At 45.5% G+C, this 23719-nt stretch overlaps 1 protein-coding gene across 7 annotated transcripts in view; it reads left to right on the top strand.

The window, feature by feature from the left end:
- The window catches only part of PIK3R3 (phosphoinositide-3-kinase regulatory subunit 3), a 132790-nt gene extending 109383 nt beyond the window's left edge, over window positions 1-23407 (top strand). For 2 of the 7 annotated variants that reach the window (XM_013999442.3, XM_021096721.2), the window contains exons 7-10: window positions 937-1113; window positions 12366-12440; window positions 12859-13029; window positions 19687-23407. In XM_013999442.3, coding sequence (XP_013854896.1) covers window positions 937-1113; window positions 12366-12440; window positions 12859-13029; window positions 19687-19885 — 622 coding nt within the window. In that variant the 3' untranslated portion in view covers window positions 19886-23407. Of the gene's footprint in view, window positions 1-936; window positions 1538-2198; window positions 2900-12365; window positions 12441-12858; window positions 14368-15265; window positions 16140-17053; window positions 17519-19686 lie in introns of those variants that run through there. The other 5 variants (XR_014808418.1, XR_014808419.1, XR_014808420.1 and 2 more) reach the window with 5 other exon arrangements.
- The last annotated feature ends 312 nt before the right edge of the window (window positions 23408-23719 follow it).

The following is a 23719-nucleotide window of genomic DNA, read 5'->3' on the forward strand; positions in this document are numbered from 1 at the left end:
CTTCTGTGGCACAGGGGGCTACGAATCTGACTGCAGCAGCTGGGGTCATTGTGGAGGCACGGGTTTGATCTCCAGCCTGGCACAGTGGGTTCAAGGATCTGGTGTTGCCACAGCTGTGGCATAGGTCGAAGCTGTGGCTCAGATTTAGTCCCTGTCCATAATGGCTGCAGATGTGCCCATTAAAAAAAGAAAAGCCTGATGAAGTTTTAATAAGTAATATAAAGCTACGCATGATTGAGGGACAGATGAGTAATACAGACAGTTGTTGCCTCAGGGTTCAGAGTACAGCAAACCTTTGTGTGCTGAAGCAGCTTAGGCCGTCCTCTACTGAGTAAGTGCTTACTGGGGTGTCCCAGGCTCTGTTGAGTCCTTTTTACATATATTACCACATTTAATCCTCGCAGTAACCAAGGGCCCAACACGATCGTCAGGATTCTCCTCCCCCTCTGTCTTTTGGCTCAGTTGTCCTGTGTCGGCTTCATCCTTAGGCAGGCTTTCCCCATGAGGTAGCAGCGTTAACTGCTGGGGGAGCCTTAGAATCACATGTTCATAATTTAACAATCCCAGTGGAAAGAGAGAATCTCTACTTAAATTATTTTAGCAAGAACCCTGAATTTGACTCTCATTGAGTCAGTTTGGGGATTATTCCCATTCCTGAACAAGTCACTGTGGCTTGAAGTAGGGATGGGATGGAACGGAATACTCTTATTGGCCAGGCTGGGTTGTGTGGACATTCCCCGGTGAATCTGAGGTGGGGGCGGGAACCCTTCCCCGAGGGGAACATCAGGCTGCTGCTCCCGGAGGAGGGATGGATCTGTGCCAGGCAGAGACAACGGATGTCCTTCACACATGGGGTACTGGGGCTGAGCTCACACTATCGCATACTTCTGAAGCTTGGTTCCTATTTTAGCCTTAACATGTCAAATATTTTCACAGAATTATGATGAATTATGACAAATTGAAATCACGTCTGGGTGAGATTCATGATAGCAAAATGCGTCTAGAGCAAGATTTGAAGAAACAAGCTTTGGACAACCGGGAAATAGATAAAAAAATGAATAGTATCAAACCTGACCTGATCCAGCTGCGCAAGATCCGAGATCAGCACCTTGTGTGAGTATTGTGGGCCCGGGTGGCAGGAGCCACCGCCACCCGGTTACGGCTGACACTGGAGACGCTAGAGGTAGAGGAAGAGATTTGTAACTGAAAGCCGGCCAGTGAGATTGTAAGACTTCAGAGAAGCAGTCCCGTTAGTAGTGGGTACCGGCGTCTGCCTCAAGCAGGGTGTGGGGCCACTGAGACGGTAAGACTGAATCCATACAGATGGGCAGAGTGATAGAGCTTAGAAAGTACAGATCAATTAATGTCTGCCTAAAATACAAAAACCACAGAGAAAAACCACAGAGACACAAGTTACCCCTCATGGTCACAGTAATTATTTGTATAATAATAATATACAAATAAGTATACAAAACAGTCCATTTAAAGGGTTTTTAGGGAGTTCTCGTTGTGGCTCAGTGGTTAATGAAACTGACTGGCATCCATAAAGATGCAGGTTCGGTCCCTGGCCTTGCTCAGTAGGTTAAGGATCCGGTGTTGCCGTGAGCTGTGGTGTAGGTTGCAGATGCGGCTCGGATCCCGGATTTCTGTGGCTGTGGCGTAGGCTGGCGTCTACAACTCCCAGTTGGATCCCTAGCCTGGGAACCTCCATATGCTGCAGGTGCAGCCCTAAAAAGACAAATAAAATAAAGGGTATTTATACTTTTATGTTTTAATATTCTAGGAGTTCTCATTGTGGCTCAGCAGAAATGGATCTGACTAGTGTCCGTGAGGACACAGGTTCAATCCCTGGCCTTGCTCAGTGGGTTGAGGATCTGGCATTGCTGTGAGCTATGGTGTAGGTTGCAGACTCAGCTCTGATCTGGCATCGCTGTGGCTGTGGTGTAGGCTAGTGGCTACAGTTCCAGTTCAACCCCTAGCCTGGGAACCTCCATATGGCGGGGGTGCAGCCCTAAAAAGGCCAAAAAAAAAAGTATTAAATTCTATATTTAAGTAATAGAGGTGTGTTGATAGCAGGGATGAAAGATGGCACACTTGAGGAGTGATGGAAAGGTGATTTTTAGCTGTATATACAGATACTATCTAAATAAAGGTTGAGGAGTTCCCGTGGTGGCGCAGTGGTTAACGAATCCGACTAGGAACCATGAGGTTGCGGGTTCGATCCCTGCCCTTGCTCAGTGGGTTGAAGATCCGGCATTGCCGTGAGCTGTGGTGTAGGTCGCAGACACGGCTCGGATCCCGCGTTGCTGTGGCTCTGGCGTAGGCTGGTGGCTACGGCACCGATTGGACCCCTAGCCTGGGAACCTCCATGTGCCGCAAGAGCGGCCCAAGAAATGGCAAAAAGACATAAATAAATAAATAAATAAATAAATAAATAAATAAATAAATGTTGAAAGATGTATTGTCAGAACAAGATGTGTGGATTAGATTTTTAGAAGGCCAGATGGCTGCTTCATAGAAGGAGAAAATCCATAAGAAAGGACAGTGTATTATGTTTAATTCTGGGTAAAAGTATAGACTATTACGAAATATGTTTATGGGTGACTTTGATGCACGTAATCCACTCAGTTCAGACTCTTGGCAGGAGGAGATGGAGAGTAAAGGCCTCTGACTGGGTTTTCCATGGACTTCAGGGTTTCTTTGTGTGAGAAAGGAGGACGGGATAAAATACAAACTTAGAGGTTGGGACAGTGGCTCTTGAGTTTCAGTAGCGGAAAATTTAAGGGGATTGTTTTGGGAGCAAACAGTTTTAACCACGCTGTGCTGAGTAGTTTTAGTAATGGTCCCCTGTAGGGATCTTTCAGTTTGCTCTCGTGGCCAAAAAAAGAAAAAAAAGAAAGTCAAGCAAGATACGTATACTGTACAAAAAGAGCTTTGGATGAAAGGCAAGGAGGTGCCCCTGTGTAAAAGCACGATATGTCTGCCCTGAATGCTCCCATGGTTCTGGTCGATAATGAAGCTGAAGAAAGGCCCAAAAGGCTATGCCGCGGACCCACAGGAACGAGTGGAAGCACCAAAAAGTGATGAGATATTAAAGAGCATGCTGTTCCAAGAAGCATCACTAAGTATGGCAAACTATACCTTGCAAGTTCCTTTAACAAGTTATGTAAGCTGTATATAAAAGTTTAGGTGGCATGTGTGGCCAGCCATGGCTAAGTTTCCTGCTGGGATGCTTAGGGAGACACAGAAAACCACTACCTTTTCCGGAAGGGTTGCTTCAGGGAAGATAGTCCAGTGTCCCATAGTCTGTGCCTTGATGTCTCTAACAAAGACAGCACTAGCATTGATGCTTTCGATCTGCTCTGGTGCTGAAATGTATAGTCAGTCTTGAAGGGGACCGGTTATACTACTTGTTTTGTTGCTGCGTGATTCTGAGTAGGTCGTCTCTTTGGTCCTGTTTTGAAGTTGGAATGTGTTGGAATTCTGCAGCACCCAGAGATTGTCATTAGTTCTTTAAGTCCCCTTTGCATGTGACGCTCCCCTGACTTCCTGCTGTATAGCTCTCAAAGATTTTTTGAGATTTCCTGCTAAGATCCCAATGTACTATTTCTAGAATATTCTTTTTGTTTTTTTTTGGTCTCTTTTTAGGGCCACACCCTTGGCATACGGAGGTCCCAGGCTAGGGGTCAAATTGGAGCTGTAGCTGCCGGCCTATGCCACAGCCATAGCAACTCGGGATTCAAGCTGTGTCTGCGACCTACACCACGGTTCAGGGCAACACAGATCCTTAACCCACTGAGTGAGGTCAGGGATCAAACCTGCAACCTCATGGTTCCTAGTCAGATTCGTTTCCACTGCACCATGGTGGGAACTCCCAAAATTTCATTTCTTAAATATAGAATAAAAGATTTCTTTCTTTTTTTTTATTTAGGGCTGCACCCACGGCATATGGAGGTTTCCATAATTACCATTTACTTTTCTTGATATTCATAAACCTAAATTCTTAAGTTCAGAATAAAGAATAACTTGCCGTAACAATATAGATGCATTAATGATAAGTTTTGAGGAATATGATCTAGGGGAATTTGTAGCTGTAAGGGAGTTGTTTAGAGAGTGGTGTGTTCTATTTTTTGTGTGTGTCTTTTTAGGGCCGCACGCATGGCATATGGAGGTTCCCAGGCTAGGGGTCTAATTGGAGCTGTAGCCGTTGGCCTACACCACAGCCACAGCACCACCAGATCTGAACCGCATCTGCGACCTATACCACAGCTCATGGCAATGCCGGATCCTTAACGCACTAAGGCCAGGGATCGAATCTGCAACCTCAACTTCATGGTTCCTAGTCGGATTCGTTTCCCCTGCACCACGATGGGAACTCCCCGTGTTCTGTTTTTTGAAACAACTTCATTGAGATATGGTTTGCATCCCATACATTTCACCCATTTAAAGTTGAATTAAATATCTTCAGTACCTTCACAGATATGTACAAGCATCACATTTTGGAACACTTCCATTACCACAGAAAGAAACCGTGTGCCCTTTACCTGTCATGCCCCTGTAACTCTGTTCCCTTCGGCCCTGAGCAACCATTAATCTATCTTCTGTCTCTGTGAGTTTTGAACATTTCACATACATGGAATCATATGATATGTAGTGTTTCAGGAGAGGCTTTTTTCAGTCAGCATAATGTTTTCAAGGGTCATCTATGTATAGCACGTTATCAGTACTTCATTCCTTGTTAATGGCTGAGTAATGTTCCATTGCATGGATGTTAAGCATTTCCGTTTAACTGTTCATCAGTTGCTGGGCATTTGGGTTGTTTCCACCTTTTGGATGTAGTGAATGATGCTGCTTTAACATTTGTGTACAAGTTTTTATGTGGACATGTGTTCAGTTCTCCTGAGTATAGGTCAGTGAGTGGTACTTCTGGGTCAATAGTGTAACTCTGCTTAACTGGGGAACTGCCAGACTTTTCCAGAGTGGCTGCACGGTTTTACATTTTCATCAGTGATGGTCTGGGGTTTTTTGTTTTTGGGTATTTTTTGCTTTTTAGGGCGGCACTTGTGGCATGTGGAAGTTCCCAGGCTAGAGGTTGAATTAGAACTGTAGCTGCTGGCCTATGCCACTGCCACAGGCATAGCAACACAGGATCCGAGCCACATCTGTGACCTACACCACAGCTCATGACAACACTGGATCCTTAATCCACTGATTGAGGCCAGGGATCAAACCTGCATACTAGCGGATACTAGTTGGGTTCTTAACCCTGTGAACCGCACAGTAACTCTCTGGGTTGGTTGTTTTTTTTTTTTTCTTTTTGGTTCACCCTGGCGCATATGAAGTTCCCAGGCTAGGGATCAAATCTGAGGTTCAGTTGCAGCCTAAGCTGCAGCTGCAGCAACACTGGATCCTTAACCAACTGTGCCAGGCCGGGGATCGAACCTGTGTCCCAGCGCTCCCAAGATGTCACTGATCCTGTTGTGCCACAGTGGGAACTCCTGGTCTGGGCTTTTAAGAAAAATTTTTTTGTGTGTATGTGTCTTTTTGCCATTTCTTGGGCCGCTCCCGCGGCATATGGAGGTTCCCAGGCTAGGGGTCTAATCGGAGCTATAGCTGCCAGCCTACGCCAGAGCCACAGCAACTCGAGATCCGAGCCGCGTCTGCGACCTACACCACAGCTCACGGCAATGCTGGATCGTTAACCCACTGAGCAAGGGCAGGGATTGAACCCGCAACCTCATGGTTCCTAGTTGGATTCGTTAACCATTGCGCCACGACGGGAACTCCTAAGAAAATTTTATAGAGTATAGTTGATTTACTGTATTGTGCAAATTTCTGCTATTCGGCAAAGGGACCCAGTCATACGTATGTTACATTCTTTTTCTCATCTTCCGTCATCTCCCATCATCTTCTGCTGAGGTTTTTAAAATAGTGATCATTCCTTAATTTATCTCTCTCTTTTTATTTTTCATTTTTTTGTTACTCAAATGAATTTATCACATCTGTAGTTGTATAATGATCATAACAATCTGATTTCACAGGATTTCCATCCCACAGCCCAAGCAGATCCCCCCACACCCCAAACTGTCTCCTCCGGAGACCATAAGTTTTTCTATGTCTGTGAGTCAGCATCTGTTCTGCAAAGAAGTTCCGTCTGTCCTTTTTTCAGATTCCACATGTCAGTGAAAGCATTTGATGTTGGAATCTCATTGTATGGCTGACTTCACTTAGCATGATAGTTTCTAGGTCCATCCATGTTGCTAAAAATGCTGGGATTTCGTTCCTTTTGATGGCTGAGTAATATTCCATTGTGTATATGTACCACATCTTCTGGATCCACTCCTCTCTTGATGGACATTTAGGTTGTTTCCGTGTCTTGGCTATTGTAAACAGTGCTGCAATGAACATTGAAGTACATGTGTCTTTGCGAGTCGTGGCTTTCTCTGGATAGATGCCCAGGAGTGGGATTGCTGGATCAAATGGTAGTTCTATTTTTAGTTTTCTGAGGAATCTCCATACTGCTTTCCACAGTGGTTGCACCAATTTACAATCCCACCAACAGTGTACTAGTGTTCCTTTTTCTCCACACCCTCTGCAGCACTTATTGTCTGTAGACTTTTGGATGATGGCCATTCTGGCTGGTGTAAGGTGGTACCTCATCGTGGTTTTGATGTGCATCTCTCTAATAATGAGTGACGCTAAACATCTTTTCATGTGTTTCTCGGCCATCTGTATCTCTTCTTTGTCTGTTTAGACCTTCTGCCCATTTTTGGATGGGTTGTTTGTTTTTTTGGTATGGTGCTTCAGAAGTTGTTTATAAATTTTGGAGATGAATCCCTTGTCAGTCGTTTCACTTGCAAAGATTTTCTCCCATTCTGTGGGTTGTCTTTTTGTGTTGTTTAGGGTTTCCTTTGCTGTGCAGAAACTTTGAAGTTTGAGTAGGTCCCATTTGTTTATTTTTCTTTTTATTCTTAATTTATCTCTTACAACTATACATTATAAGAAGTAAGTTTTCAGGAGTTCCCGTCGTGGCGTAGTGGTTAACGAATTCAACTAGGAACCATGAAGTTGTGGGTTCGATCCCTGGCCTTGCTCAGTGGGTTAAGGATCTGGCGTTGCCATGAGCTATGGTGTAGGTCACAGATGTGGCTGGGACCCTGAGTTGCTGTGGTTCTGGTGTAGGCCGATGGCTATGGCTCCGATTCCACTCCTAGCCTGGGAACCTCCATATGCCGCGGGAGTGGCCCAAGAAATGGCAAAAAGACAAAAATAAAAAGTAAGTTTTCTTTTCAGGATGTCTTAGTTATCCCACTATATATATAGGGAGTGCAAAGTTCTGTAAAACTGGGTGCAAGACAAGTTGTATTCCTCTTTAAGTTAGAAGTAATTTATTCTAAGCTCTTACGTGCCTGGTTATATGAGAAGTATTTGATCTCAGTTAGGATTAGGATTTTCCTGCCTCCTCTGCGTGAGTGTGCATGCATTCACGTGTGTACACACACACAGATCATGTGAGAATGTCATCCTGAAGTAATGCCAGGAAACTAGGGGAGTGCAAGTTTTTTTGTCTCTCAGCACTGCCATCACTGGGTGCTTCCCTTGTGCCTCAGCCCTGGGTCCTGCCTTTGGTTAATAGGGAATTCCAGAAGATTCAGAGGTACTTTTTACAGTTCTCTCCTTGGCCACCAGGAGATTCTGCATCTTGAAATCTTCTTGTCTTCCATCCAGGGTGCCTTGGGCTTGGGCTTCTGCCACCCCCTCTAATAACTTTAGCCAGACTCTAGGGAAGCATAAGTTCTCTTCTAAGACTACTGCTTCCACCTCAGAGTGGTTTTTTTTTTTTTTTTTACTATTTCTCCCCCCCCCCGCCCATACACACACTGCTCCCTCAGGGATTGCTCAATTTAATCTTCTTTCTTGGTATAATAAAACACAAGCTCCTTTCTTCTTGGAGAGTAGTAGCTGGGTTGATGGCTGCCATATATACCTATTTTTTTCTCGTACTTAATGGGGTGGAGTCTAGGTAAGGATATGCTAACAACAGCTATTTTTTTCTCTTTAGTTTTTCTTAAGATAACTTCACTTTATGCCATGGGAGTAGTATTTTTCCTGTTTTTTTAAAAGAGAATATTGAATCATAAAGAAGGGCTGGTGGGAGCACACGGTTAGTTTGGTCCTGCAGCACAACTTGGTCTCACCTAATAAACCGTGAATGATTGCCATCAGCGGCAGGAGTCTATGCACAGCCACATCTAAAGGAACATTATTGGGAGTTCCCATCGTGGCTCAGCGGAAGCAAATCTGACTAGTATCCATGAGGAAGCGGGTTCACTCCCTGGCCTCGCTCCATGGGTGAAGGATCTGGCCTTGCCATGAGCTGTGGTGTAGGCCAGCAGCTACAGCTCCAATTTGACCCCTGGCCCGGAAACTTCCATATGCTGTTGCTGCAGCCCTAAAAAAAAAGACAAACAAAAAAGCAGTATTATCAACGACCAGATGGTCATTAGCAGCGGATCACATTTAAGTGTGACAGAAAGCTGGGGAAAGCAGCTGATAAGATAGATGATAAAATATCAGACTCCAGAAATATCCCAGGATGCTGAAACTGTGATCCAAATTGAATATCATAAGATTAAATTTGAATAAATGTCATCTTACACATAGCTCCAAGAGGTGACCTTCCCAAATACAAAATTGGAGAAGCAGGATGGGGCGGCAGTGTGTATGAGGAATTCTGAAGGAATTGTGACTGCAAAAGTTAGTTATGTCTTACGTTAAAATGTAAAAGGCAAGCCATTGAAAAGTCCCATTCTCTTATGCTGGCCAAACACTCTTTGAGCACAGGAAGCCACCTACCTTCTTTATCCGAGGAAAAGAAGCCCTAGAAAAAAGTCCACCTAAAGTTAATACATTTCAAAGGGTGTGATGGGATTTTCAATTGTTTCTACTTTCCATCTTTCTCCATCCTGCTCTGTGCCCAAGAAAATGAATCTGTTTGCACTCTGGCCTCTAATTAGTTTGGGCCATTTGGAGGCACTGGCCAGAGATGAAAGGGCAGAGAGAGAGAGTGAAGTCAGAGCATTTATTTTCTGGCTCCTTCCCTGTGTGATCCCTGCGAGTTGGCTGTGTCCCCCACTCTCTACCAAAGGTGGCACCCTGCATACAGTCCTCTCCGAGCTCCAGTAACTGCGCTCTCCTGTGACTCTGCCATGCCAGCAGGTCAAGGCTTCCCACTATGGCTAGCCCCGGGTACTGCATTATCCCTTGGGAGCTCTTCTGAAATTTCTCCAGACCTTTGTAAATTATAAACTCTGCTCAAATATCAGTTTGTATCTTCTGCTCTTAGCCAAGACCCTAACTGATATAAATTAAGCAAAATGTCATAGTATGCAGTAAACAAAATGATAGTTTGATTGGAGTTGGAGTGGAGTCTAGGTAAGGATATGCTAACAACAGCTATTTTTTTCTTAGTTTTTCTTAAGATAACTTCACTTTACGCTATGGGAGGAGTATTTTCCCTGTTTTTTTAGAAGAGAATATTGAGAAATGAAACTGAATATAAGGAAAATAAGTTAATCTATGTGTACTGAATTTATGTTGTAACTTCAACTTTATACCTTTATTAGAATAAACAAAGAAAAAGACCACACAATTAGCTGCAGAATGAGAACTGGGTGTTAGTCTGATACTCTGTTCAGGTTTTTCCTCTAGAATGTACTGCTTTACATGTGATCTAGACATTACTCAGTAATGGTGAGTTAAACATGAATTAACACATTTACTTGGAGTTCTCGTCATGGCTCAGTGGTCAACGAGCCCTGACGAGGATCCCTGAGGTTGCGGGTTCGATCCCTGGCCTTGCTCTGTGGGTTAAGGATCCGGCGTTGCTGTGAGCTGTGGTGTAGGTTGCAGACGCGGCTCAGATGCTGTGGCTGTGGAGTAGGCTGGCAGCTGTAGCTGATTAGACCCCTAACCTGGGAACTTCCATATGCTGCGGGTGCGGCCCTGAAAAGACAGAAAAATAAAAATAAAAATAAAAGCTAGTTAGTACCCGGCATTGTTATTGGATGTTTAAGGACTCAGAACTATATAGAAGAATTTGAGGTGGATGTTTGGGAGATTAGAAAAGTTGCCTGTGTCACATGAGGATGAACCAAAATATTTTTCTCTTTCTCCTGGATTTTCCTGGAGCCCTAACATTCCTGTGGCAGGAAGGGAGGTTCAGTGTAAAGAGGCTGGTGGCTGAGAGAAAATGGGGACCCGAGAAAAGGCGGTGCCTTTTGTTTATTTCACACCTGTTATCCAGTGGGCTTGTCTCTTTCACAACGGAAGGAGCAGCCCTTCCAGGCTAGAAAACTTCGGATGATAGGAATGTTCAGAGGAAGGTATCTGGATATTTTGCTAAGAGAAATGATGGTGTAGGAAGGAGTTTGTTATTAAATAAATTCTATCAAGATCATATATATGCTGATTGTTTTCAGTTTCACTGAGCATAAAAAAATGAAATCCAGGTTAACTGAAGAACAGGTCTTACTGAGAAAGGCTTATATAGGAGTTCCCGTCGTGGCGCAGTGGTTAACGAATCCGACTAGGAACCATGAGGAGTCTGTCTAAAAGAACTTTAAAATTAGGTGTGATGCCAAGTTATCTAGTGTACTTGGGTCAGAAAGACACATAAGACGACCTTTCTGCAGATTCTGTTAAAAGCAGCCTCCCTACCAGTACTTCCTGCCTGTTGACTGCCTACTCTGTGCTGGCACTGGTGTCAGCATTTGGAGTGGCTGTGACCAGGACAGATCCTTTCCTTTACAGCAGCTTACATTTTAGTGAGCGAGACAGACATAAATACCAAGGGGGTTCCTTGGTGGCTCAGCAGGTTAAAGACGTGGCGTTGTCCCCACTGCGGCTCAGGTTTCATCAGGCTCAGGAACTTCCCATGCCGTGAGCAGAGCCAGAAAGTAAAAATATTAAATAATGAATTTCAGGCAAGTGCCATGAAGATGGTGAAATAAGGGAAAATATGGAGCGTGACGTGACCGTTGGCACAATTAGGGAGATCCTCCCTGAGTTGATGTGTATGATGAGGCCTGAACGATCAGGAGCCTGGTTGGGGGCGGTGGGATGAAAGAGTTTCCTACACTCAAGTTTTAGACCGTCGTCCGAGTCCGTGGAACTAAATGTAACGCTTTATGTCATTTTACATCGAAATCGTTGCTCTATTTTATTTTATTTTTTTTTAATTTTTTTTGTCTTTTTGTCTTTTGTTGTTGTTGCTATTTCTTGGGCCGCTCCCGCGGCATATGGAGGTTCCCAGGCTACGGGTTGAATCGGAGCTGTAGCCACCGGCCTACGCCAGAGGCACAGCAACGCAGGATCTGAGCCGCGTCTGCAACCTACACCACAGCTCACGGCAACGCCGGATCGTTAACCCACTGAGCAAGGGCAGGGACCGAACCCGCAACCTCATGGTTCCTAGTCGGATTCGTTAACCACTGCGCCACGACGGGAACTCCAAAATCGTTGCTCTATTTTAAAATACAATGATTTGCCTAGTGATGAAGTAAATTTGGGTGAATTACTCAGATTGCCACCCTGAATGTCTTGTGCTTTCTTAGGTGTAAAAATAGACCTTGAGATGCTGTTTTAGACTATTAAACGCAATACAGTAGGCCACAGAGGAGTCGTGTCCTCTGGCTTGGTGGAGATTGCAGATGTGACGCTGTGCGCACCTAACTAATGATTTCAGCAAGGAGTGTCCCATTGTGTTTAAGTGAAAGTATGTGTGTGTTTGTGATGCTACAACTTTCCTTTTTTAAAAAATTTTTAAATTTTTTAAAAATTTATTTTATTTTTATCTTATCACTCAATGAATTTATTACATTTATAGTTGTACAATGATTGTGATGCCGTAACTTTCTAGAAAAGTAAAGTGAGGTGTTGCCATTGCGGTGCAGTAGGTTAGGAATCTGACTGCACCTCTGTTTGGGTTGCTGCGGAGGTGAGGGATCAGTCCCTGGCCCAGCGCAGTGGGTTAAGGACCTGGCCTCACCACAGCTGTGACAGGTGAGGCTCAGATTCAGTCCTTGGCCCAGGAACTTGCGTATGCCATGGGCAAAAGAAAGAAGAGGAAAATGAGAAGTGGAAGAAGTGCCTGTTTCAAGTCGCAAGCTGTGTTTCTGCCTTTTTGCAGAAAGGTGAAGGAAAAGTAATGGAGAAGCTAGTTTAGGGAAATCTCTGGCCATTCTTAGTGGGACTGGGAAAAATAAGAAGTTCCTGGGCTCTGAAAGTTTGGTTGTCTTGGATATGTCTGCTTTGTCCAGGCAGAGTTTGCCTAGATACTGACTCTGCTGTCTTCCGTCTGGCAGGTGGCTCAATCACAAAGGAGTGAGACAGAAACGCCTGAATGCCTGGCTGGGAATCAAGAATGAGGATGCTGATGAGTAAGTTCTCTTTGTACCTTTTTGTCAGAGGACTTTGTTCCCAGTATGACATGAGACTTCTAATACATACTAAGTGTTGATTCTCTTTGTTAGTTGGGGACACTGAATCAAGAACTTTGCACCTCTTTAGGTTGAATTGGCCTCAAGAGTACCCTGTAGGTTCAGAGACCTGCTAAGCTGTGTGAAACCTGGATACATAAGCATTACTCATTCAGACATTCATGTGTCAGGTTATTGGATGAAATATGTGAGTTCTGTGCTTACTGCATAAAAGCAAAGTTGTTAAAAAACACCCAACTGACTCAATTTCACTCTGTCATTTGTGGTTAAAGATTTGGAAGAAAGTTTTGTTGATGAATTTGCTTTTAGATATAAGTAACCTGATTGTTAGAGTAATATTCTAACGTTTAATTTTTAGGACCTATTTTGTCAATGAGGAAGATGAAAATCTGCCCCATTATGATGAGAAAACCTGGTTCGTTGAGGATGTCAATCGAGTACAAGCAGAGGATCTGCTTTATGGGAAGCCCGATGGCGCCTTCTTAATTCGGGAGAGTAGCAAGAAAGGATGCTACGCTTGCTCTGTGGTGTAAGTCTTCTCTGGGGGATGGCATTTTGAAAACTTCTGCATTGATTAATAGAAAATCAGCCCTCAAAAGTTCAGATCAGACCAGTTGAAGTAAGTAAGGAACCATGGCTTAGACCATTAATATGTCTACCAAGAAAACAGTGGCTTCAGGAGAAATACCATCTGGATTATTTGCAGGGATTGTAATTAAAACAGTAAGCAGGCCAGGTACATCACTGTTGCCCTTGGATTTCAGGTACCTGTGAAAAGTAATTTGAGGAGTTCCTGTTGTGGTGCCCTGGGTTACAAACCCGACTAGTATCCATGAGGATGCAGGTTCGATCTTTGGCCTCACTCTGTGGATTAAGAATCTTGGCATCACCATGAGTTGTGGTGTAGGTCGTAGACACGGCTCCAATCTGGTGTTGCTGTGGATGTGACTTAGGCTGGAAGCTGCAGCTCTGACTGACCCCTAGTCTGGGAAATTCCATATGCCACAAGTACAGCCCTAAAAAGCGGGGGGAAAAAAAAAAGTAATTTGAGATAATCAATTGAAAAGATCATGTAATTCTTTTGAGTCATTTAATTCCTTCTCCTGCATGTCTAACTTGGCCTTCGTTGTCAGATTAAGAAGGGCTTGACTAAATATGACTGTTCTTACTAAAAGTAAAAAAATGATCTAAAATTTGTACTTAAATAGTATTCTATTGGGGTAGAGATACAAAATCTTGAGCATTTTCTGTAAGATGATCTCATGACTCTGGAAAAGCCTATTTTCCTTTTGATGAAAAGTGAAATTCTGGGGACAACTAATCATGCCTCAGACAGATTTTGCCTTGGTGTTCTATTTATTCCTTAAAAAGGCAAATGTTTTCATTGACAAAGACCATACTTAGAGTGGTCATGAAAGAAGTCTGGGGCCAGATATACTGGATTCAAATCCTGACTCCTCCTTAGCAGATGTGTGACCTCAAGTAAGTTATTTAACCTTTCTTTGCCTAGTTTCCTTATCTGTAAAATAGGGATAATAATAATATCTGTTTACTGAAGGATTTTTGTGAGGATTACATGAGTAAATACCTGTAATGTAATATGCTTTGATCGGAACATAATAAGTAAATGTTATCTATTAGTATTATCATGGTAATGATGTTACCAGTGGACATGGCAGAAGGCAAAGATGACAAAAGGATTTTGCCTTCCAAGAGGATAAGGTGGTGAGGACAGACAAAAAGACATTCATATTGGAATTTCTGTCGTGGCTCAGTGGTTAACGAATCCGACTAGGAACCATGAGGTTGCAGGTTCGATCCCTGGCCTTGCTCTCAGTGGGTTAGGGATCCTGCGTTGCCGAGAGCTGTGGTGTGGGTTGCAGACTCAGCTTGGATCCCTGCGTTGCTGTGGCTGTGGCTGTGGCCGTGGCTGGTGGCTACAGCTCTGATTTGACCCCTAACCTGGGAACCTCCATATGCCATGGGAGCGGCCCAAGAAATGGCAAAAAGACCAAAAAAAAAAAAAAAATGACATACATATCAACAGAGTGCTCAGGTGCCTTAGATTCATCTGGTCCTCAGTGGTCTATTTGTGTCATGCAGTCAGAGTTTGATTTCAACTTTACGTGGTTTCAGAGCCCACATTTTTCTTTTGTACCATGTTTCTTCATTTGACCATTAAGTATCCAAGGTGAATAGAATCACGGTGACATAGGTATCACTAATAGGTGTGTGCATGAGAAACTAATTCTGGCGGAGAAAGTTCAGCCAATTCCTGGAAGACTGAAGAGCAGCTGGACCATATTGGGAGAGCTGTGTTCTTTGTCTCCTTTTAGTCACAGACCCGACAAGACTCAAGTCTGTAGCATGTGGATTTCCCTTATGAAACCCAGCTGCAGTCATATATCATACTGGGATTCACTTTGGGGATAATTGGAAGCAAAAATGTCTGTCATCACAAAGGCTTCCATTTGTTTGCCAACCACTCCAGCGATAGAAAACCCGCTGACAGTGATTTCCCAGTTTACTTAGGACATTTGCCGAAGCTAGGGATCTAAATAATTTAGTTTTTTAAAAGGAGATTTTCATAGCAGAATTAAAATGATCACGCAGTAGGATGTCAAGGCATGACACTTAATTTTCCATTTTAATTTCTGTTGATGACATCACTAAGAAGCCTCAGAAGAAATTTCCTAACTCTGTAGTTAGTAGTCTCACCTGAAGACCTGCAGCCAGCAAAACATGCATTCCACTAGGTGAGGGAGGCTGGTAGTGAGCACTTGTGACCGTTTGGGGAAAGAAATTTGATGAGGGATAGAACAGTGAGACAGATCAATGGGGAAGCAGAAGGTGTGAAAAAAACTACAAAACTGCATCTAACAGACATCTCCAGAACATTCCCTCTACCTGCAGCAGAGTATGCATTCTTTCACATGCACATGAAACATTATCCAGGCTAGACCACAGTTTAGGCCACAAGTCTTAATAAATTTAAAAGGTTTGAAGTCATACAAAATATACTCTCCATAACTACAATGGAAATAAATTAGAAATTAAAAACAGAAGGAAATTTTGGAACTTCACAAATCCAGTCAGTAAACAACACGCCCCTAAAGAACTGATAGTCAAAAAAAGGAAACGGGGGAAATGAGAAGATACTTTGAGATGGGTTAAAAAGAGAAACACCAAGTACTAACTTACAAAATGCAGCTAAGTCATTGTCAAAAGGGAAATTTATAACTGTAAACATTTGCATTTAAAAAAGATCTTACATCAGTAACAACCCAAGCAAGCATGAGGAAGGGAATAATAAATATTAGAACAGAAATGAAGGCTGAATGCTTTCCTTTAAGATCAGGAGGAAGGTCAGTATGTGTGCTTTCTCCACTTTTAATCACTGTACGGAAGAATGCTGGGGCATTTAGGCAAGAAAAAGAAGTAAAATGTATCCAGATTGAAAAGGAAGAAGTAAACCATTATTGCTAATACATGAGTTCGGCAAGCTTGGAGGTTAAAAGATGAGGATACAAAAATTATTTGCATTTTTATATGCTAGTAGTGAACAATCTGAAAGTGAAATGACATGCTATTTACAATAACACAAAAATGATAAAATGTCTAGGTTTTAAAAAAAAGAAATGCAAGAGTTCCCGTCGTGGCTCAGTGGTTAACAAATCCAACTAGGAACCGTGAGGTTGCGGGTTCTATCCCTGGCCTTGCTTAGTGGGTTAAGGATCCGGCGTTGCTGTGAGCTATGGTGTAGGTCGCAGATGTGGCTCGGATCCTGTGTTGCTGTGGCTTTGGTGTAGGCTGGTGGCTACAGCTCCAGTTAGACCCGTAGCCCGGGATCCTTCATATGCCGCGGGAAGTGGCCCTAAAAAAGGCAAAAAGACATTAAAAAAAAAAAAAAAAAAGGCAAGAGCTGTACAGTGAAAACTGAAACATCACTGAAAGAACTAGATAAGTGAAAACACATCCTGTGCTCATGGCTCGGATGACACAGTGTTGTTGATGTGACAGTACCTCCCACTAATCGATCTACATGCTCAGTGTAATCCACATAAAAAAAATCTCAGCTGGCTTTTTACCGAATTGGCAAGACGGGCCTCAAATCCGTGTGAGAATGTAAGGGACCCAGAATAGCTAAAATAATTTTGAAAGAAAAGAGTTGAGGTACACCTCCCAATTTCAAAACTTACAACAAAGCTCCAGTAATAACAATTGTGAGATGCTGGCATAACATGTAGAGCCATGAATAGAATTGAGAGCCAAGAAATAAAGTCTTACATTTATGGTCAGTGGGTTTTCAGCAAGGGTCTCAAGACCATTCAGGGGCGAAAACAGTCATTTCAACATACAGTGCTGACAGCTGGCGCACAACTTGTGAAAGAATGAGGGTGGACCTACCTCACGCCACATGCAAAAATTAATTCAAGATGTATCAGGAGTTCCCATCATGGCCCGGTGGTTAATGAACCTGACTAGTGTCTGTGAGGATGTGGGTCTGATCCCTGGCCTTGCTCAGCGGGTTAAAGACCCGGCGTTGCCGTGAGCTGTGGTGTGGGTTGCAGACGCGGCTCGGATCTTGTGTGGTAGTCCGGCAAGCTCCGATTCAACCCCTAGCCTGGGAACCTCCACATGCTGCAGGTGCAGCCCTAAAAAAGACCAAAGACCAAAAAAAAATGTATCATAGAACACAAATGTAAGAGCTAAAAGATGGAACGTTTAGGAGAAAACATAAACATAAATCTTTTATGCTTGTGGGTCAGGCAGTTGTCTCATACATCAAAAGCGTAAACATCAAAAGAAAAAACAGGTAAATTGGACTTCACCATAACTAAAGACACTGTCAAAGTGAAAAGACCACTCACAGAATGGGAGAAGCTGTTTGCAAATCATATTTCTAAGCAACTAGTTAGTGTCTAATATAGAAAGAACTCTTTATTAACAATAAATATAAAAATGCCCCAATTTATGTTCTTTTAATGGCCTTAGTTGCAGCATATGAAAGTTCCTGGGGTCAAACTGGAGCTGCAGCTGCAGGCCTACGCCACAGCCATAGCAACACTGGATCTGAGCTTCATCCGTGACCGTGCTCCAGCTTGAAGCAATGCTGGATCCTTAACGCACTGAGCCAGGCCAGGGCTCGAACCTGCACCCTCAGGGAGACAGCTTCAGGCCATTAACCCACTGAACCACAAGGGGAACTCCACAAATGCCCCAATTTAAAAATAGGCAGGGGAGTTCCTGTCATGGCTTAGCGGTAATGAACCTGACTGTGCCATAGGCCGGCAGCTGTAGCTCCAATTTTACCCCTAGCCTGGTAACTTCCACATGCTGCAGGTGTATCCCTAAAAAGTAAAATAATGTAAAATAAAAATGGGCAAAAGATTCAAATAGACATTTCTGTTTTTTTTGTTTTTTTTTTTTTTGTCGTTTAGGGCCACACCCGCAGCATATGGAGGTTTCAGGCTAGGGGTTGAGTTGGAGCTGTGGCCACTGGCCTACACCACACAGCCATAGCAATGTGGGATTTGAGCCGCATCTGCAACCTTACATGACAGCTCACGGCAACGCCAGATCCTTAACCCACTGAGCAAAGCCAGGGATCAAACCTACATCTTCATGGATGCTAGTTGGGTTCGTTAACCACTGAGCCATGACAGGAACTCCTCAAATAGACATTTCTTGTCTTTTTTTTTTTTTTTTTTTTTTTTTTGCCTTTTCTAGGGCCACTCCCGAGGCATATGGAGGTTTCCAGACTAGGGGTCCAGTCGGAGCTGTAGCCAGTGGCCTACGCCAGAGCCACAGCAATGCCAGATCTGAGCCGTGTCTGCGACCTACACCACAGCTCACGGCAACACCAGATCCTTCACCCACTGAGCAAGGCCAGGGATTGAAGCCGCAACCTCATGGTTCTTAGTCAGATTCGTTAACCACTGCGCCATGATGGGAACTCCTCAAATAGACATTTCTTTAAAGAAGATACATAAATGGCCAATAAGCATTTGAAAAGATGCTTGATATCATTTGTCATTAAGGGAAGTATAAATCAGAACCACAGTGAGATACTGCAAGGATGACTCTAATCAGAAAGATGGGCAGCAGTAAATGTTGACAAGGATGTGGAGAAATCGGAGCCCTTCTGCATCGCTGGCGGGAATTTATTTATTTTGTCTTTTTGCTATTTCTTTGGGCCGCTCCCGCGGCATATGGAGGTTCCCTGGCTAGGGGTCGAATCAGAGCTGTAGCCACCGGCCTACACCAGAGCCACAGCAATGCTGGATCCGAGCGCGTCTGCAACCTACACCACAGCTCACAGCAACGCCGGATCGTTAACCCATTGAGCAAGGGCAGGGACCGAACCCGCAACCTCATGGTTCCTAGTCGGATTCGTTAACCACTGCGCCACGACGGGAACTCCTGGCGGGAATTTAAAATGGTGCAGCTCGAGTTCCTGCTTGTAGCCCAGTGGAATTTGGGCATCTCTGTAGCACCACTACGCAGGTTTGATCCCCTGTCCAGTACTTGACGAATGGGTAACCCAATCGTGGTATATCCAGGCAATGAAATATGCCTCAGCCATGAGAAGGATGAAGTATCCACACACATGCCGCCAGGTAGAAGAACGTTGAAAGCGGTGTGCTGAGTGAAAGAAGCCAGACGCAAAAGATTGAGGGACACTGGAATGTCCAGAAGAGGCAAATCCATAGCGACAGAACGTAGATGAATGGTTGCCAGGGTCTGGGGGAGGGAGGAACCCCGACTGCTAATGGATACCTGCTTTCTTTTCAGGGCGGTGAAAACACTCTGGAGTTAGATAGTGGTGACTGTAGAACACCTTGTGAGCTTTCTCAAAACATCGGATGCGTGCACTGAACAATCTTGGGGGGTTTGTTCTGCCCCTCTCTAGTGCTTCCTTGACGCCTGAAGGTCCAGAGCTGAGTGACTAAATGCAGCCATCCATTTTAGCTCCACCAGGTCTGGTGGGAGGTGAGGGTGTCTCCGTGACGAGTCCGTAGGGGTGGGGGGACAGACGCGCGTGACGTCGTACAAGCTTTGATTGACAGAGGTCTCCTGCCTCTCCTTTGCAGAGCGATTCTCAGACCTCAGCTCCCTTAGGGTCCCTGCATCTGTGGCTCTCTACCCTAATTCCCCGTGGTGTCTGTGTGTTGTATCGTTGCAGCGCCGACGGGGAGGTGAAGCACTGCGTGATCTACAGCACGGCTCGCGGCTACGGCTTTGCAGAGCCCTACAATCTGTACAGCTCGCTGAAGGAGCTGGTGCTCCATTACCAGCAGACGTCCCTGGTCCAGCACAACGACTCCCTCAACGTCAGGCTCGCCTACCCTGTCCACGCACAGATGCCCTCGCTCTGCAGGTAGAGAGGAGTGGGAAGAGAGGCGGCTCTCTGGCATCGTTTCTGCAGCTTGTTAGACGATGAGGGCATTCTTTCTACGTAGACTGCTTGTTTTGCACAAGAAGTGAATCTGTGAATGTGAAGTGGAGAGAGAGGCCGAGCAGCAGCTGGCCGGGATGGGGCATGAGGGGCCTGAGGTTCTCTGGGACTCAGCCGTGCCGCTGCACTGACATAGGAAGCTGGAAGCAGATGTTGATTTTTGGAAAGAATATTTCTTTGGGGTTTTTGTTTTGTTTAGCCAGCTTCTCTCAACAGGACACGTTAGGCCTGGTGAGCGTGGGGGGTTGTATCTGGAAGCCTCTGGCACGTCGCTGTCCTCTTGTGAGAGGCCATGTCCCTGGGAGGGTGTGGCGGGGCAGGGCTCTGTTGGGGGTCTCTTCTGACCTGGCAGTCTTTCCTAACTTCCTCCACAAAAGAGGGCGGTTTTGGTTCTGTAGTGGAATGGCACTTGGTGAAAAACACAACCAAAGGAAAATGGGGAGGCTTGGGATTTCATTTAAAGACTCGTAGTCAAGGGGTAAAAAGCTCTCACCCGAAGGTACTTTATTTCTTAACCAACATAGTTTAGGCATCAGCATCTCATCGCTCCTCCTTCTAAAGAAGCATTCTGTTTAGAAACCAAATTGATTTCAGCAGAACAGTGATTGTTGCCAGACGAAGTTCTGATGGAAAAAAGCGGCCCTCGTATCTGAATGCACATGTCTGTCCCAAACCTGAAAATCAGAGGAAGCCTCGAACTTGTTCGTTTCAGCAAACTCGGACATTGGTCAGTGTACCTCCTCTTGCCTTGCCCTTGTTTCTCAGAGATGAGGAATGGTGTTCTTTGTGTGGGCTGGTGAGCTTTGAATCATAAAATGAAGTTGGTGCTTGTGTGGTGTTTCCTTAGCCTAAAGAATAATCTGTCCTTCGAAACCCTTGTTCCTTGTTTGTATGAGTAAAGAAAAGGTGTGATCCGGTGCTTTTAGATGCTCGAGATACCAAACAGTGACGCTGGACAGCACGCTTCCGTGTGCTTCCCCGAGGTTAAAGGCCCTGCAGAATAGTCACCATGGTTTGCTGTCCCTTCATCTCCTGTCCTCTGCTGGGTGGGGCCCTAGGGAGCCACAGGTGGCCAGGGCTGTAGCTGAAAGGGAGCCAGTAAAGTGGGTTCAGGGACTTCAGTAAATCGCAGACCCAGAGGCTCTAGTGTCAAGGGTGAGGGTTGTACCACATCACCCCTGTGCTTCCATACACTGGCTTCTGAGGCTTCCGCAAGGAAAGGAAAGGATGGATTGGAAATTAGGCTCTTAGTCAAAGCCGTCTGGACGCTTTTCTCTGTCTTTTTTTTTTTTTTTGGTGTCATCTTGCCATTAAGACAATGTGCAGGCCGTCCTTAGGCGTCAGTGGCCCCGATTATAGGCCAGGAATCTTCCACTCCGTGTGGGTGAGATCTTCCGGCGGAGCAAAGCTGGGCATCAGTCACGCCTGCCTCCACTGCGCCCACCGCCGTCTGTCCACACTCACTTGACAGATACAATCCAGTTGCCTCCGAGCCAATCCTAGAGCCGTAACAGGCCCCAGGTGAGTGAGTGGTGCGAGCCCAAAGCTGTGCAGTCAGGTATCCCGGCTGCTAGAGAAGCCACCGTCTTGAGTCTTGGAGCGTAAGAGTTACAGCTAGGAAAGCTCTAGTTCGGGGGATGAAAGACAGTATTTTGCTTTCCCCGAGCACTTATCTTGGTGAGGGGGTCTAGAATGGACCGTGACATAGAAATAGACATAGATGAAAAATCTGAGGAAAAACCTCCCGAGTTACTAACAGGATAAGAAGGGGGCATATCTTTGGCTTCTCCTTGGTTATGTCGCAACTTCAGGATTGGGTGAGGCAGATAAATGAAACCCGCTCCAGGGTCACTGTTCTGACCTAAGCTCTTAACCGAGAGCCAGCTGGACATTCTTCCCCAAATTGCCGGATTGAAATCTTGCTGGTTTTACTGAGTAATGCCAGACTGACTGCTACCAGGCGTGCCTGGATGGCTTTGCGCCTGGGGTCGAACCCACTTGAGCAGCAAGCTGCTCGGGATTGGGCGCAGGGAATCCCTTCGTCTGGTTCTAAAACTCGGTGTTCCAAATGTCTCTTACAAGAAATGGAAACAAGGCTGAGGATACATGCCTCTGACATCAGACTGTGTTCTGCTCCTTGTCTGGCGGGCGTTAGGGTGTGCAGAGAGCGGGCGAGCACCATCCACTGTCTGCACTTGGCGGGCTCATGGGGCAGGGCTGCTCTTCCCAAGCCCCACGTTCCTTCATGCTCTTCTCTCCTTGTTCGTTCTGGAGTTCGTTGCTTTGTGGGAACTAAGACCTAGAGACATTTGGAGAATTTGGCAAGTATTTGCTTGATCTCGAGCCTGTGGAGATGGTATCGGGACCAGTCTGGTAACTACGTGGAGGGTCCTGTGCATCCCCTTTGCTCCATGGTCTTGGCACAGACCCTGGCCTCCTTCCTCGGGATCCCCTCTGTCCTGTCCCACCCTCTGGGCCCTGGGCTTCTCTCTTGGCATCTGAACTGTAGCCTCCCTGAGGCAGAGTAGCGACAGACCACAACCAGAGGGGCTTATTGTTTTCCTGGCTAGAAAAGCTGGCCACCAGTGGGGAAGCAGCGTGGGGCTGGCTGGACCCTGGTCCTCCACCCATCTTTCCTAGGTGGAGCTTTCATCACAGAACAGTGCTGTCTCCATCTGGCCACGGATGCTAACTGAACCTTGGCCATGGCTCAGGCCTGTACAGGCTAGCTTTATCCTCACCACTGATTTGGCCAAGGTTGTGCACTTCCTAGTATCTTGCCCTACCCTGTCTCCACGCCTGGATGGGACCTCCTGCTTACTTTGGACCTCATGTGCTTTGAAGAAGCTTTGAGAGCCAGTGTGGTGTCTTCCATGGGTCTCCTCTCCCTGCAGCAAGAAACTAGCCTCATGGGTCCCCTTGAGCCAAATATCATCTGGGCAAGTCCTGGTTCCTCGAGGTGGTCTCTGTTGCCAGTTAAGACTCCTTAGTAGGTCTCTGTGCCTCAGTGGCCTCAAAGCAGAGGGTCCAGAGGGTCTCTGCTGTCAACTGCTCAGCCTTGCTCGAGCTCCAGCCACTTGTGACAACCAACCTTGTTCCCTTACCAATTCCAGCATGTGACTTTGGTGCCCTGTTGTTACTCGTGAAAAACCTCTTCTTCTGTTGTCTTTGATGTAGTCAAAAAAATTCATGTAGTTACGTAACAATATCTGATTCACAAGGAAGCCAACTCTATGTCTTGTGTTGGGACAGTTCATAATGTAGTTCCTAGACCACTTTTGCGAATTGTTCTTGTCACCAGATGTGTTCAGACATTGCTGTGCAGTTGTGGGGAAGGGAGGGGGAAGATGAGGGAGATAAACGTTTCGGTCTTTTTGTTTTTACCTTCCCCAGGAGGGGACAGTCTGGTCAACTTGCTCCAATAGCGCAATAAAGACATTGCAATAAAGCGCCTCTTTGTCCTCATGCTGGGGCGGGGGGGGTGGGGCAAGGAAGAGGCCCGGGGTGTTTTTCCAGCCCTGAAACTTGCAGACCTTCTCCTTGACGAGCTGCAGCGAGGCCACCCGAGGCACGCTTCTTCTCCGGAGAGGACGTCCGCTCCATCAGCCGTGATGCCAGAATCTTGTCGACCAACACGGGACGCGGGGAGACGCACAGAACTAACTCTGAGAGCCCTCCCTTTCCTCCTCACCCTGTTCCCACCAGACAGCCAGTCACTTGCCTCTCGTCACACCTTTCTGCCCAGAAATGTTTGCACGTT

Source organism: Sus scrofa, chromosome 6 (genome assembly GCF_054392235.1).
Source record: "Sus scrofa isolate SSC_HxYL_T2T_F1_AM1 chromosome 6, Sscrofa_HxYL_maternal_Yorkshire_Landrace_v2.0, whole genome shotgun sequence".
NCBI lineage: Eukaryota > Metazoa > Chordata > Mammalia > Artiodactyla > Suidae > Sus > Sus scrofa.